This window comes from Neovison vison, chromosome 10 (assembly GCF_020171115.1).
Source record: "Neovison vison isolate M4711 chromosome 10, ASM_NN_V1, whole genome shotgun sequence".
In the NCBI taxonomy this organism is placed as follows: Eukaryota; Metazoa; Chordata; class Mammalia; order Carnivora; family Mustelidae; genus Neogale; species Neogale vison.
In genome coordinates, this window is record NC_058100.1 from 74,347,503 (window position 1) to 74,360,792 (window position 13,290).

Genomic DNA, 13,290 nt, shown 5'->3' on the forward strand with positions numbered 1-13,290 from the left:
TCTGCTAAAATACAGATAAAGGGCTGCTCCATACAAAACAACATTAGGACTCCGAATCAAGTCACTCTGAGCACAAAGAAAATCACTCCACAAGGAACGTGGCTAAAGCTGCCAGCAAATTTCATTAGGCAAAGCATAGGAGCCTTACACCCATTTTCCTCTGTATAGCATAAGTGAACAACACTGCCAACAGGCCAGAGGAGAAGGGAGAGAAAGACAAGCTCAGAGAAGGATGGCACCTGGGGATGAGAGAGGTGTGGTCTCACTCCCCAAAGCCCCTCTGTTCTTGAACCAGGCCAGATCTGGTTGTTGGTTCTTCATTGTCTTGACATTTGACTTCTGACGATTTGATCTGGACCCTCATCCCCTCTATTCTTTCACTAGTGAACACGCCTTTATTTCAAACCTCTTAATGAACTTGAAGAAAAGTCCAGTGTTACTGGGGTGCCTGGGTGGCTCAGTCAGTTAAGAATCCACCCCTTGGTTTCAGGTCAGGTCAGGATCTTGGGTCCTGGGATCAACCGGGTGTTGTGCTCCTCCTTCTCCCTCTCCCTCTCTCTCTCTGGAAGGAAGAAATAAATCCTTACCACCCCCCCCCCCAAATGTTACCAAAATTAACTGCTGATATTCATACTGGCATGCTTTTTATTAAAAACTTTAAAACTTCAGACATGTAGCATACTTGGAAAAAATAATTTACTATGTGTAAATAACGATACAACAGGCAAGACCGAGAGTATGGTGCTCAAAGCATGCCCTAAAGGAGTCGATGACGTGGTGACATACACCAAAAGAACAGTTGTGAAACTCTCAAGGCCTGACACCTGCAGTTTCCCAATAAAATATGTGTTCCTCAGGTGTTAATAAGGCATACCTAGAGACAAAGTAGAGATTTGAAGTAATGCGTGAGGAGGACGTTAGGTGGCAGAAATCCATTCAGGTTTGGTACACACAGAGCGTTACTCCGTGTTAAGGCAAGATGGGGAAGACAAAAAGGACACATACCTGTGTTTTGGGGGCACTTTCATGTGACTTGCATCTGGTACTGGGTTGTTGATTTTTCTCAGACACAAGATCCAAGTGCATTTGGGAGATCTAGCTCCGTTTCCCTGATTTAAATAGAAAGACCACCCAAGGGAGGGGGTCAATTAAATCAAACAGGGTGGGGTGTGGGGGTGCGGTGGGGGCGGTTGGGGGATGGGGATGACTAAATAAGGATGTCCACTGCAGTCATTTCAGAGGACAAAGAGGGAGAAGTGATATATTTATTTGGTTTAACATAATCTCTTTCCAGTAGATCACAAGTGACTTGAAATTAAACTGTTTTTTTTTTTTTTAAAGATTTTATTTATTTATTTGAGAGAGAGACAGTGAGGAGAGCATGAGCGAGGAGAAGGTCAGAGAGCGAAGCAGACTCCCCATGGAGCTGGGAGCCCGATGTGGGACTCGATCCCGGGACTCCAGGATCACGCCCTGAGCTGAAGGCAGTCGTCCAACCAACTGCGCCACCCAGGCGTCCCCGGAATTAAACTCCTTTTTTCCCTGTATGCTTCCAACCCCTGTGCTCCCTTTACACTCATAACATTCAACTAACTACATAGATACTGCCCCAAATCTCTTCAATTTAGGGGCTTCCAATGTGTGTCTGTTTAAAAAAAAAAAACAAAAACAAAAACCAGATACATACCATATACAAAGTCCTGTATTTTGCTTCTTTCCTTTAGCTTATATTAAAAACAATTCCCTGAATTTAAATATTCTTTAAATTCTCTTACCATGTAACATTTGGTACTCTATATATGCAATGAAAGTGTAAAGCAAGGGGCGCCTGGGTGGCTCAGTGGGTTAAGCCGCTGCCTTCAGCTCGGGTCATGATCTCGGGGTCCTCGGATGGAGTCCCACATCGGGCTCCCTGCCGAGCGGAGAGCCTGCTTCCCTCGCTCCCTTTCTCTCTGCCTGCCTTTCCGTCTACTTGTGATCTCTCTCTGTCAAATAAATAAATTTAAAAATCGTTAAAAAAAAAAAAAAAAGAAAGTGTAAAGCAAATAACACGACCCCAAAATCAATAATGGTAAAGGTGTGTGTGTATCCTAGTGCCTTGCTTCTTTCGTTCCCTGCTCTAGGTGACCACTCCCTGAAATGGGGTGTGTCTGAGTGTGCTTTCAATCATTCCACCATGTATCGGGTTAGGAGAAAGAGAGAAAGGGAGAGAGTTTGGTTTCGCTTGCTTTTATAAAAGTGACAGCACGCTTTTTACAGTCTTTGCGGTTTTCACCCTACCAGGAGTTTGTGGGGTTTGTCCCTACTGTTCTGTCCCACTGCAGGCTGTTCGCATTCCCTGTGTAGGCTACTGCATTCTGCAAATACATCAACACCCAGCATTCATGTGACCTGAGCCACTGGGGAAAGAGATTCTCGGAGGTCTCTATCCAGGAGTGGGAACGTTGGGTTGTATTATATGCGAATGTTCAGTTTTATAAGATAATGCTGAATTATTTTCCAAAGCCATTGAACTAGTTCACTCCCCTCAGTAAGCTGTGCTGAGTGTATGAGCTCCTGTTGCTTCATGTTCTGCATATTCTGATGAGCGAGTGCTTGGCATTTCAGACGTCTTAATTTTGCCCATCTAGCGGCCGGAAAAAGGATCTCTCATCATGGTATTGATTTGTAGTTCCAATTTAGTAAGGACTTTAGGCATCTTCTCATTTGCTTACTGGATATTCTCGTGTCTCAGTAAAATCACCATCTCTGTCTTTTGCCCATTTTTATTTTGAGTCGTTTGTCTTACTGGCTCTTAGGAGTTTCTATACATATATTTATTTATTTTATTTATTTGACAGAGAGAGAGAGAGAGAGATCACAAGTAGGCAGAGAGAGAGAGAGAAGGGGAAGCAGGGTCCCTGCTGAGCAGAGAGCCGGATGCAGCCCTCAATCCCAGGACCCTAAGATCATGACCTGAGCCAAAGGCAGGGGCTTAACCCACTGAACCACCCAGGCACCCAGGAGTTTCCATATATTAAATACTAATATTTTATCAGTTATACTTATGTTGCCATATTTCTATCCATTTGTGTCATGTGTTTTCACATTATGGTCTTTGATGAACTAAAGTCTTAATTTTCATGTTGGTGAACTTATCCTTTAAAAAAATCATTGGTACTTTTTGTATATGATTTAGTAAGTCTCTAGTTCAAGGTCATAAATATATTTCAATATATTATCTCTTAAAAGGTTTAAACTTTTACAGTGAAGTTCTTAATCTATCTGGAATTGACTTTTTTGTAAGTGGTAGAAGATCACAGTCTAATTTTATTTTTTTTCCAAAGAGATAACCAATTTTCCCAACACCATTCCTTAAATAGGCTACCCTGTCCTCAGAGATTGGCAGGGCCAGCTCTGACATTTTACTATGTTTTCATATGTGAAAGGGCCTGTTATTGTTTTTTTTTTTTTTTTTTTGCCTTGGTTTCTTTGTTTATTTCTATGCTAATATGACTAACTCAATTATTATAGCTTTAAAATGTGTTTCCATATCAGGCAAAATGCTTTTCTCCCTAAGTCTGTTAATGTAGTGAATCACATTAATAAATTAAAAAAATGTAAACCACCCTGGGAAAAACCATTACTTAGATAAACCCACTGCTGGATTTTTCCTTAAGGATTTTTGCAATTCTGTTTATGAATTTGATTTTGGCCTGTAGTTTTTCTTTCTAATAATGTCTTCTTTTGGATTCAATATCAAGTGTTATAATAGCCTTGGAAATCTCAGACAAAATGGTAGAGATTTCCAGCTGACCCCATTATCCGTTCCCCTTCTTTCTAAGTAGCAAGAATTCTGAGTTTGAGCTCAGCAGTTGAATATTCAGCTGCAAGACCACATTTCCCAGCTCCTGGCAGCTGATTTTTGCCCTGTGACTACATTTGGAGAATGGAAGGCAAGCCAAACTGTTGCATGTGATTCAAGGAGGTGTTTTTATAGACACACTCTTGTTAAATCCTTCCCTCCGTGCTCAGATGTGATGGCCATAGCTCTAGCAACCGTGTTGGACCATGATGGTGAGTTCTACACCTCGGGAGGAAAGTAGCCTGAATCCTAGGGGAACCTCATGACAATCCCAGCCCTGGCATATCTACCTTTGGATTACTTTTACAGAGAGAGAGAGAGAGAGAGAGAGAGAGACCTATTTCTACTAAATTTACACTATTAAAGGAATGACTTTCCTCTCTCTCTCTTTTTTGCATTCTCTGTAATATTATATATATATGTATATATTATACATATTATATATACATGTACTATTATATACACATGTATACATATACATATATGTATGTATGTACATATATATACATATATATATATGAAATTGGGCCCGAAACATAATATATTTTTCTAACAATTCTAAAAAGTAAAGTAATCTGAGCCTGGTGTTTTCTCTGTTTTACCTAATGGCTGGAGGATTTTCAGACTTTCTACTGTTTTTTTTTTTTAAATTTCATTTTGGTAAATTATATTTTATTAGCAATTTATTCATTTCGCTTAAGTTTTTAACTTTGTAGTAGTTAAGAGCTGAAGCTCTAGAGCCAGATTACTTGGGTTGAAATCTTTTTTTTTTTTTTAAGATTTTATTTATTTATTTGACAGCAAGAGAGGGAACGCAAGCAGGGAGAGACAGAGAGGGAGAAGTAGACTTCCTGCTGAATAGGGAGCCCGATGTGGGGCTTGAGCCGGGGACCCTGGGATCATGACCTGAGCGGAAGGCAGCTGTTTAACCGACTGAGTTACCAAGGCGCACCCCTTGGGTGGAAATATTAAGCTCCTTCATGTTCACGGAGTTGTGTTGAGTGAAACTTACATAAAACCTGTCTGGGGGCGCCTGGAAGGCTCAGTCGGTTAAGTGTGTGCCTTCAGCTCAGGTCCTGATCTCCAGGTCCTAGGATGGAACACCTCGTCCTCAGTTCCATGCTGAGCAGGGAGCTTGCTTCTCCCTCTGCCTCTGAACCCCCTACCCCCAGCTTGTGCTTGACCTCCCTCTCTCTCAAATAAATAAATAGAAATCTTAAAAAACAAACAAACAGACACACCTTTATGAGTTTCAGTTTCCTCATCCATGAAATGGGGATAATAAGAGTCTGTACCCCTTCCCATTGTTGGGAGGATTAATTGAGTTAATATGTGTAAAGCATTTGGAAGCTTATAGTAACAGCTCCATAAATGTTAGCTATACTATCATTACTACCTTTTTCTTTAATTTCTTTGAGTTTATTTGTTTGTTTGTTTTTAACTACCACGGTTGAATATCTGGTTCATTAACTGTCAACTTTTTCTTTTCTGTTTTTGAAGATTTTATATTAAATAATCTCTACACCCGGCGTAGGACTTGAACCCACCCAGTGTAGGGCTTGAACAACTGGGAGATCAAGAATTGCATGCCCTACTGATTCAGTCAGCCAGGTGCCCCTCCCTGCAGGGTTTTTTTTTCTTCTTTAAAGATTTTATTTATTTATTTGACAGAGAGAGAGAGAGAGAGACAGCGAGCAGAAGCAGGGGGAGTGGCAGGCAGAGGGAGAAGCAGGCACCCTGCGGAGCAAGGAGCCCAAGGTGGGACTCCATCCCAGGAGCCTGGGATCATCACCTGAGCTGAAGGCAGACACTTAAGTGACTGAACCAGCTAGATGCCCCTCCCTGTACTGTTTTGACACGTAGTATTTGCCTTCTTGTTTAAGTCTGAATGTTTTCAGTTTTCCATAGGATCTCTTTTTGGACTCTGGGTTATTTAGAAGTATTTTTTTTTTAATTTTATTTATTTATTTGAGAGAGAGAGACAGTGAGAGAGAGCATGAGCGAGGAGACGGTCAGAGAGCGAAGCAGACTCCCCATGGAGCTGGGAGCCCAATGTGGGACTCGATCCCGGGACTCCAGGATCACGCCCTGAGCCGAAGGCAGTCGTCCAACCAACTGAGCCACCCAGGCGTCCCCTATTTAGAAGTATTTTTAAAAAAAATTCTAAAGTGGGTAGCTTTAGACAACTGGGTAGCTCAGTTGTTAAGCATCTGGCTTGGGCTCAGGTCATGATCCCAGGGTCCTGGGATCGAGGCTTGCATCGGGCTCCCTCCTCCACAGGGAGCCTGCTTCTTCCTCTCCCATTTCCTCTGCTATGTTCCCTCTCTCACTGTTGTCTCTCTGTCAAATAAATAATAAATAAAATCTTTTTAAAAATTCTAAAGGCATCCTTTTTTGGTGCAAGTTGTCTTTTTGTAATTGATTTTTAGCTTCAATGTATTGTGGTCATTGCTTGTGGAAAATGCCTCTTCTTCAAAATTTGTTGAGAATGATTTAGAGCCTAGAATGTGATCAACTTCTATAAATATGTTATGTGTACTTAGGAAGTAGAAATTTTAAATGTTGTGTGTGCAGTTTAACACATGTCTACCAGATCAAGATAGTTGACTTTGTTGTTTAACTCTTTCATATCATACTCCTTTTTTTTTTTTCCATCCATATGATTTGCCAACAGCGAAAGAAATGTCCTGAAATCTTCCATTGTATTGGTGGATGGCTCCTAGCCCCTCATTTCCCTCTAGGACAGAGCAAAGCAAGGCCAGCCTATTCTGGAGGTGACTTACTTTGCCTTGATGTAAAACCCGCCAAACACATGCATTTGTTCACATTTCAAAACCACTTTATTACCAAAATGAACAAAAGGAGAATGCTGTTTAAATTAAATAAATTACACAAACATCGCGAGTCCCGGGCTTCCCCAGGGATCCCATCGTCACAGGTCAGTATCACGAAGAACATTCAAAAGTATTGAAATTCTGGATTATTTCACTACCTTGCCCTCCTTTCCTGCCTCAGTCATGTCCAGACAATGGTCTATTTGACTTTGCTCGGGTTCTTTTCAAAGTCTTCCAGTAGTGAGGTTTTTGTCAAATCCTCCCTCTCCCCAAATGCGTTTCCAATTTTACCTCCACTGTCTGGACACTTGGTTCAAAGGACACCTCTGCTTGGGATGTCTTGAGGCTCTGTGACCTCCCCCCACCTCCTGGGCCCGAGATGGACTTTGAAGGAGGTGGAGTAAGGGAGATGAGTTGTCATTGGCTAAAGTTCTTGTCGTCCTGGAATTTGGCACTTCGGGTGCTGGGCACGGTGAATCCCAGATAGCATTGTCTTCTGCCTTCCAAGTCTTGAGTTCCACTGGCAGCCAGATGGCATAACGAAATCACAGAGAAGCAATGCTTGTAGGCCAAGAATCTGTTGGCTCTTTGCCAGCACCCTCTTCTTTAACTCTAAGAAGACTTGCTAGCTGACCAGCTCACTCAACACACAGACACACAGCATAGGTCAGGCTGATGTTAGGAACTGGGACTTTTTTTTCCAGGTTGGGCCAGCCCAACCTGTTGGGCAGGGTCATTGAGTTGAAGGAGCTTGGAAGAAATAGTGGAGGGAAGACGGAAAGGTTTTCTGGGCACTTCCATGGGAATTTCCCCAAATACTTGCACATGCCATCTATTTATTTTCAAGTCAACAGTAGGGTTCTTCAATTAACCCCTCACATCCATGAAGAACGTATCCCTCTTCTCATCTGTCCTTGACGATGACTTCAGGTCCTGAGTTTGTTAAGGAAGCCCGTGGAGGAAGACCCAGTCTGGATTAGCCCTTTGCCATGTTCTGCACCCACTTGGGGGGTGCCACTGGCTCTTGAGGGCTTCTTCCCCTGGCTGGCCGAAGGATCTAGGCTCCAAGCTGATAAGGGAGAGCTAAAATCATTGGCTCTTCACCAAGTGAAAAAGCACAAAGCTGATTTCCTAAGCGGGGGAGGCATTTCTGAAGTCAAGGGGACCATCAGGGCTCAGGTCCCACCAGCTGGCCTTTGGTTGCCCCTAGTACACCCCACCCCCAAGTCTCTAGTACAAGAAAGGATTTCCAAGAGCTTTTATGCAGAATAACTGGCATCTGTTACTAGGTTGCCAGAGGACTTTGGTGGTTACCCACCTGTCCTTTTTGGATCCCACCCCCGGGTCTCAAGTGGAGGGGGGCAGCCCCTGAAGGCAGCAGGGAGAGATCATGTTTGGGGACAGCTACGTTGGTGGGCTGCCCCAAGGGAGGTAGCTCTGACGGCCCCAGGACCCTGGCCACCCCCAGCCTTGAGTCTGAAGTGCTGAACAGCAGCAGAGCTCCCAGCAGCCTTGAGATGAGGAGGAAGGAGGCAGAGTCAAGACAGAGTCCTGGGTCGCAGGGAGCATGTGGTCCCAGGAGCACACGGCTGCCAGGGACAGAGTTGGGGCAGCAGGACTGGGCAAGCCATTGAGTCCTAAGCAAGTTCGTTCCTGTGTCCTGTGATGGCTTGACACCATCTGACACCAAACTGTTGGGGGCGCGAGGGCCTTTGCACACTAGGTCAGCAGGGGCCCATTCTCCCTTCTGTTTTTGGCTCACTCTGAAAGGCAGCAATCTGGGCCAGGGAGCGGGGGTGCAGTGGGGGTCCCATCAGGTGCCTTGGTCAGGGCATGTGTGGGTGTGGTGGGGTGAGCTGTAGGCTTTCTCCTTCTGGCCAGGGCCCTGAGCATCAGCAGGAGAGTGAGGAGGTGGTTTTCCTTGTTGCTGAGGTTGGCTGGCTCTAGAGATGCCAGGAGGCCGGCGAGGGAAGGAGAGAGGAGGAGGAGGAGGGTAGGGAGGAGCGGAGGTCCTGGTGGATGTGCTGTCCTCTACCCACCACTCCTCATGACCCCAGGCTCGTTCTTCTTGGGAGTCCCGGATGCCACGTGCTCTGGAGACAGTGTGGGGGGCTGGCTGGGCCCTCACAGGGCAGTCAGGGTCTCCGTGTGAAACATACTCCCAAACATCTCCTGCAGGAGGACAAGGGAGAGGAAGGGAGGGCGTTAGACCTGTCAGATTCACAGTGGCTGCAACCGTGAGGTGACCCTATGAGCCCCTGGCCCGAGAGAGCTTCCTGAGGCAGCGTGTGAGTGTGAGTGTGTGCGTGAGCCAGGGAGAGGCAGGCCCCGCCCAAGAGGCAAACTGGTACAGAGGTGAGGAGAGGAGATGCTTGGAACCTGCGCAGAATCACCTCTGGCAGGCTCTGTGACCTCCATGTGTCCCTCTTCCTCAGCTTCACTTTCTTTGTTAGCTGACATGAGGGGGAAGATCAGACACGCTCTAAAGTCCTTTCTTGCTCTGATAAGCTGTTCGGGGGCCTAGCCAAGGTTTTTGGAATGTGCTGGAGATTCCACGGGAGAACAGAAATCAGCCTGCCAAGTCTTTGTAGCTCCGGCTCTCTTTCCTAATGCCTCCCACACGCCGTCAGCACTCCCAGAGACCTGTTCGGAGGACATGGAACTCAAGCCCAGAAAGAATGAGAAGAGGTACAAAGTGAGATGCGACCCCCAGGCCCGAAGCCAGACTCCTCCCCAGCTAGTCATCTGGGTTTCTTGTAAGTCAGGGCAGTGGGGTGGTCCTAGTTTCCCTGTTGGGACGACGGGGCCCTGTGGGGATGCTGACGCTTCCCCCCTGCATGGCCACAAGCGCTAAAGGGCTGGCCGTAGGCAACAACATTTGTAGTTCTCGAATTCTGACCCTCCCCAAATAGAAGTGTCCTGAGGGCACGGGTCTCAGCGCTGGATGCGCTGGATGCGCTGAGAACTGGGAACTGGGCCAGAACCCTCTAACTGGACTAGGCAAGCAGTCCTCACACGTCTGTTGCCTTCGTGAAGGAACATGTGAATCCCTCACGGATCCTGTGAGGTAGATGGGGCCAGCCGTCCCCCAAAGCTCCCCACTCTACAGTGATAGAAACAGGGGCCTCGTGTGTTGTGCGTCCATCCCAGATCACGTGTGGATACGGTGCAGAGTTCAGCATAGACGTCACCTCCTGAGAACCTTGTCCCGTGTCTCCCCCGCCCCCACCCGTGATGCCTGTTAGGGAGTGAGAAGAGGTGGGATCTGCCATTACAGGAGAGTTGAGAGAGCAACATTGTGGCCTTCAAGGGCCGGCTCCGGCTTGGTGGGGAGAGAGCCCAGTGAACACCTTGGGTTTGGGAGGGTCTCCTTCCTGCTCCTGGCCCCCCACACCCCATACCTGCTGCCCCTCAGCTCACCTGCTCTAAGTCCCAGTAGCTGGGGCTGTCCTCCTCCAAATCATATAAGGACAGCTCCGGGTCCACTGGAGCCTGGAAGGGGGGAAGATGGGTGCAGGATGAACTCCATGATTGGATCACACGGTCTGGTGCAGATGGCAGCCTCCGGAGGGGCACCATGTTTTCTGCCACATGACTCGCCCTCTGGCCTCTTCCCTCCCCTCCCTCATCTACCCCACAAAAGGGGGGAGGGTGGCCCTCCCCCTTATAGCAGAGGGGTGCATCTGGGGCTGCCCTCCTTTGTGGGCACCTTAGAGGCAGGGGAGGTTGGCCTAGCTGACAAGGACGACTGGCTAGCTGCCTGACCTTGGGGAATCCATTTCCCTTCTCTGGGAGTCTGTTTCATCACTGGCAAAAGTAGGATAATTGAACTCACTTGGTGGGCTTTCTACCTCATGATGCTGCCGAAAAGGGGTGTGCGTGTGTGTATAATTTATATATATACACATATGTATATGTGAATATATTTTGTAATATGTAAATATAAATATAAATAGATTCTACATCCATAAATCATTTTAGATCTATAACCATAGTAACTGGGCATAACTTCTGCAGTAATAAATGGTGAGGATTCTTCCAGAATCTCCCTCTTTTTGCTCTGTGGAGCCCAAAGGCCTGTTGTTCCTGCTCAGTTGTTCTAAGAGTGGAAGACGGTGCCAGGGCCCTGTGTTTTCCTGGGCAGTCTTTCAGCACTTAGAACAGATGGCTTCACCTTCATCAGTCTCTTACAGCAAAGAGCAAATGGTTGCTTCAGGGCCAGAAAAGCCTTTCTTATGAGCCAGGACAGGGGAGGTTTTATATATAAGGAGGTCTGGGGCATGGAGTCCTGGGAGGCCAAGGGCAGGGGCTGCTGAGCTGGGAGGGGCCCTGGGAGTGGAATCGGGGGGAGGCTGGGGAGGGCCAGTCTGGGGCCCCAGTCAGTGGGGTGGAGTTCTTCTGCCTCCCAGCTTTCTGGAGTCCTAGACAGTGTGATTTGTAGCTCATTTGCATATCACTTAGTGAGCTAGCAAATTAAATGTCAAGAAACTGAGACCAAACCTGGATCCAGCTTCTTCATCCATCACCAGGCGGAAACCTCTAAGCTCTGCTAGATTAAAACAGGCAGAATCACTCCCCTCCCTTGCCCCAAACCTCTTCTAGAACTAGTGAAGGAGGAGGGCAGGTAGACAATGCCAGAATCCTGGGCATACTCTAATATGCTTTGAGTGTTTGTGTGACCTGGAAATTAAAACTAATAAAACATATTACAGTAGACAAAGTGCTTCCAAGTGACACAAAAGGCATGATTATCAGTTGATCTTAAAAAGGAAGCAAAAGAAAAACGCTGTGAGGTAGGTAAAGTTAATTTAGGCTGCTTGTCCTAAAGATAAGGAACTCAGTAATGACAGTTGTAGAAAAGTGAAAGGACAGACTTGGTGTTGGAACCCAAACCTTCTCCTATGTTCTTTCTCATGCCCCCAGTCTTGCCATTTCAGTGCCCCGGGGCCTTGGCTTCCCAACGTGCTGGGACCTTACCCCTTGGAAGTCACGTCCTGGGACCACTTCTCTGGCGTTTGCCTGGGCAAAGAGGACAGCATCATGTATGCTGGGAAAAACGTGGTCGCGCTCCAGACACCCATCTTCAAAGACGCCGCCGTGGCTGATGTCGTTGTACACCTGGGCTGGAAGGAGGAAAAGGCTTTCAGAAAGATATCAGTCATGTGGTCTGGAGCTGGGGGTGGAGGAAGGATGGTGACAGGGAAGGAAGGGAAAGAGAGAGGACTGAGGGTTGTACTCTTTGGGGCATTCCCAAAGGCCAGGCCAAGGCATTGGCCTTGCAGTATCCATTCTGGACAGCAGAGGGCAACATGAGCTTGAGGATGCCGAACCTCCAACCCAGGGCAGAAGGAAGCAGTTTGATTTAGAGAGTTGGTACTTTGTGGGGATTGAGAGGGAAAGGCTAAACTGTCTACAAGGAAGCTGCTGGCAATTCTATCCCTGGACGGTTTGTTCTTCCTCTCGTTTCTCTAGACCTTTCCCACAACCTCAAATGCATGGAAAAGCCCTTACTTTTACCAAATGCTGGAGATGATTTCTGGAGGACTGTCCAGTGAGGGAGGAGCCCACTGACTCTAACTGCCATTGCAGGTTCTCCCTCTGAGCAGGTTCCTTGGTGCCTGGGTCCTGCTCAGGCTAATTCTGAAGTTGGGCCAGCCCCCAGGAGGTCTCTGGAGCTCTGCAGGAAGTGCGGTGTATGTGCCCCATCAGTCCTGTTAATATGTCTGTGTGTCCTTGCTTTCAGACTACGACCTCGCACTCTGCATCCATATAGATGATGTGAAAGTCTTCTGCTCTGTGGGCATGTCCTCAGGGCCATGTCTATGCACCCTTCGGAGATGGTGTGTATATAAAACAGTGTGCCTGTGTGTTCCCCAGAGAGCTACCATGCGTGTGTGCTATCTGCTCATTCACGGGCTCACAGGTTTGGAGAAGACCCCAAATTCATCTAGTCAGCCCCCTAATTTGACATAAGTAGAAACTGATGCCTAGACATGAAGTGACTTGGTCAAATTAGTAGTGGGGCAAATTAGAATCCCGGTTGTCCCACTTACACGTCACACCCCTGCTTTCCCGCCTCCTTCCGTTACTGAGACCTCTAGGCTGGCCACAGGCTCTTCTGACTTGTGCTCCAAGCACTTAGGCGCAGGCAGTGGCCGGGGGGAGTTATCTGAGTGCTCTCGTGTCCACCCTCCTACGCAGCGTTCCACCAACCTGGTCCTCCCCTCCCCCCCCACCCCCAACCTTCGGGTCCTTAAATGTCCTCCTTCTCTCACCGTGGATGTTCACCAAGAAGACCTTCACACCGATCTTCCCATAGGTGGAGCTCAGCTAGAAGTGTTGGGGGAAGGGTGTTGGGATAGGGAGACAAAAAGAAAGGAATGTTCTGAGTAGGTCTCAAAAGTGATTCATAAAACGCACTTCAGAGGGGAAGCCAAACAAATAAGCAGCCCCAAGCACCCTGGCAGCCAGAGATAAACATAGCAGCAAAGCACACCCCTTCTCCCTGGAGTGCTGGCCGCCAGCTTTTCTGGAAAGCAGGACAGAAATGCACTTTGCCAATGAGGCGGGCACTTAAAGACACCGTGGCCCCTTCTTGTGGGGTCACAGCTT

At 47.1% G+C, this 13,290-nt stretch overlaps 1 protein-coding gene across 6 annotated transcripts in view; it reads right to left on the reverse strand.

Annotated features, from left to right (window-relative positions):
• Positions 1–6,665: 6,665 nt before the first annotated feature.
• SLC26A9 (solute carrier family 26 member 9) overlaps positions 6,666–13,290 on the reverse strand; it is a 28,420-nt gene continuing 21,795 nt past the window's right edge. For all 6 annotated transcript variants that reach the window (XM_044267764.1, XM_044267759.1, XM_044267763.1 and 3 more), the window contains 4 exons: positions 12,954–13,008; positions 11,656–11,801; positions 10,099–10,170; positions 6,666–8,850 (listed from right to left, as the gene is read on the reverse strand). In XM_044267764.1, the coding sequence (XP_044123699.1) occupies positions 8,803–8,850; positions 10,099–10,170; positions 11,656–11,801; positions 12,954–13,008 (321 nt within the window). In that variant the 3' untranslated portion in view covers positions 6,666–8,802. The remainder of the gene's footprint in view (positions 8,851–10,098; positions 10,171–11,655; positions 11,802–12,953; positions 13,009–13,290) is intronic.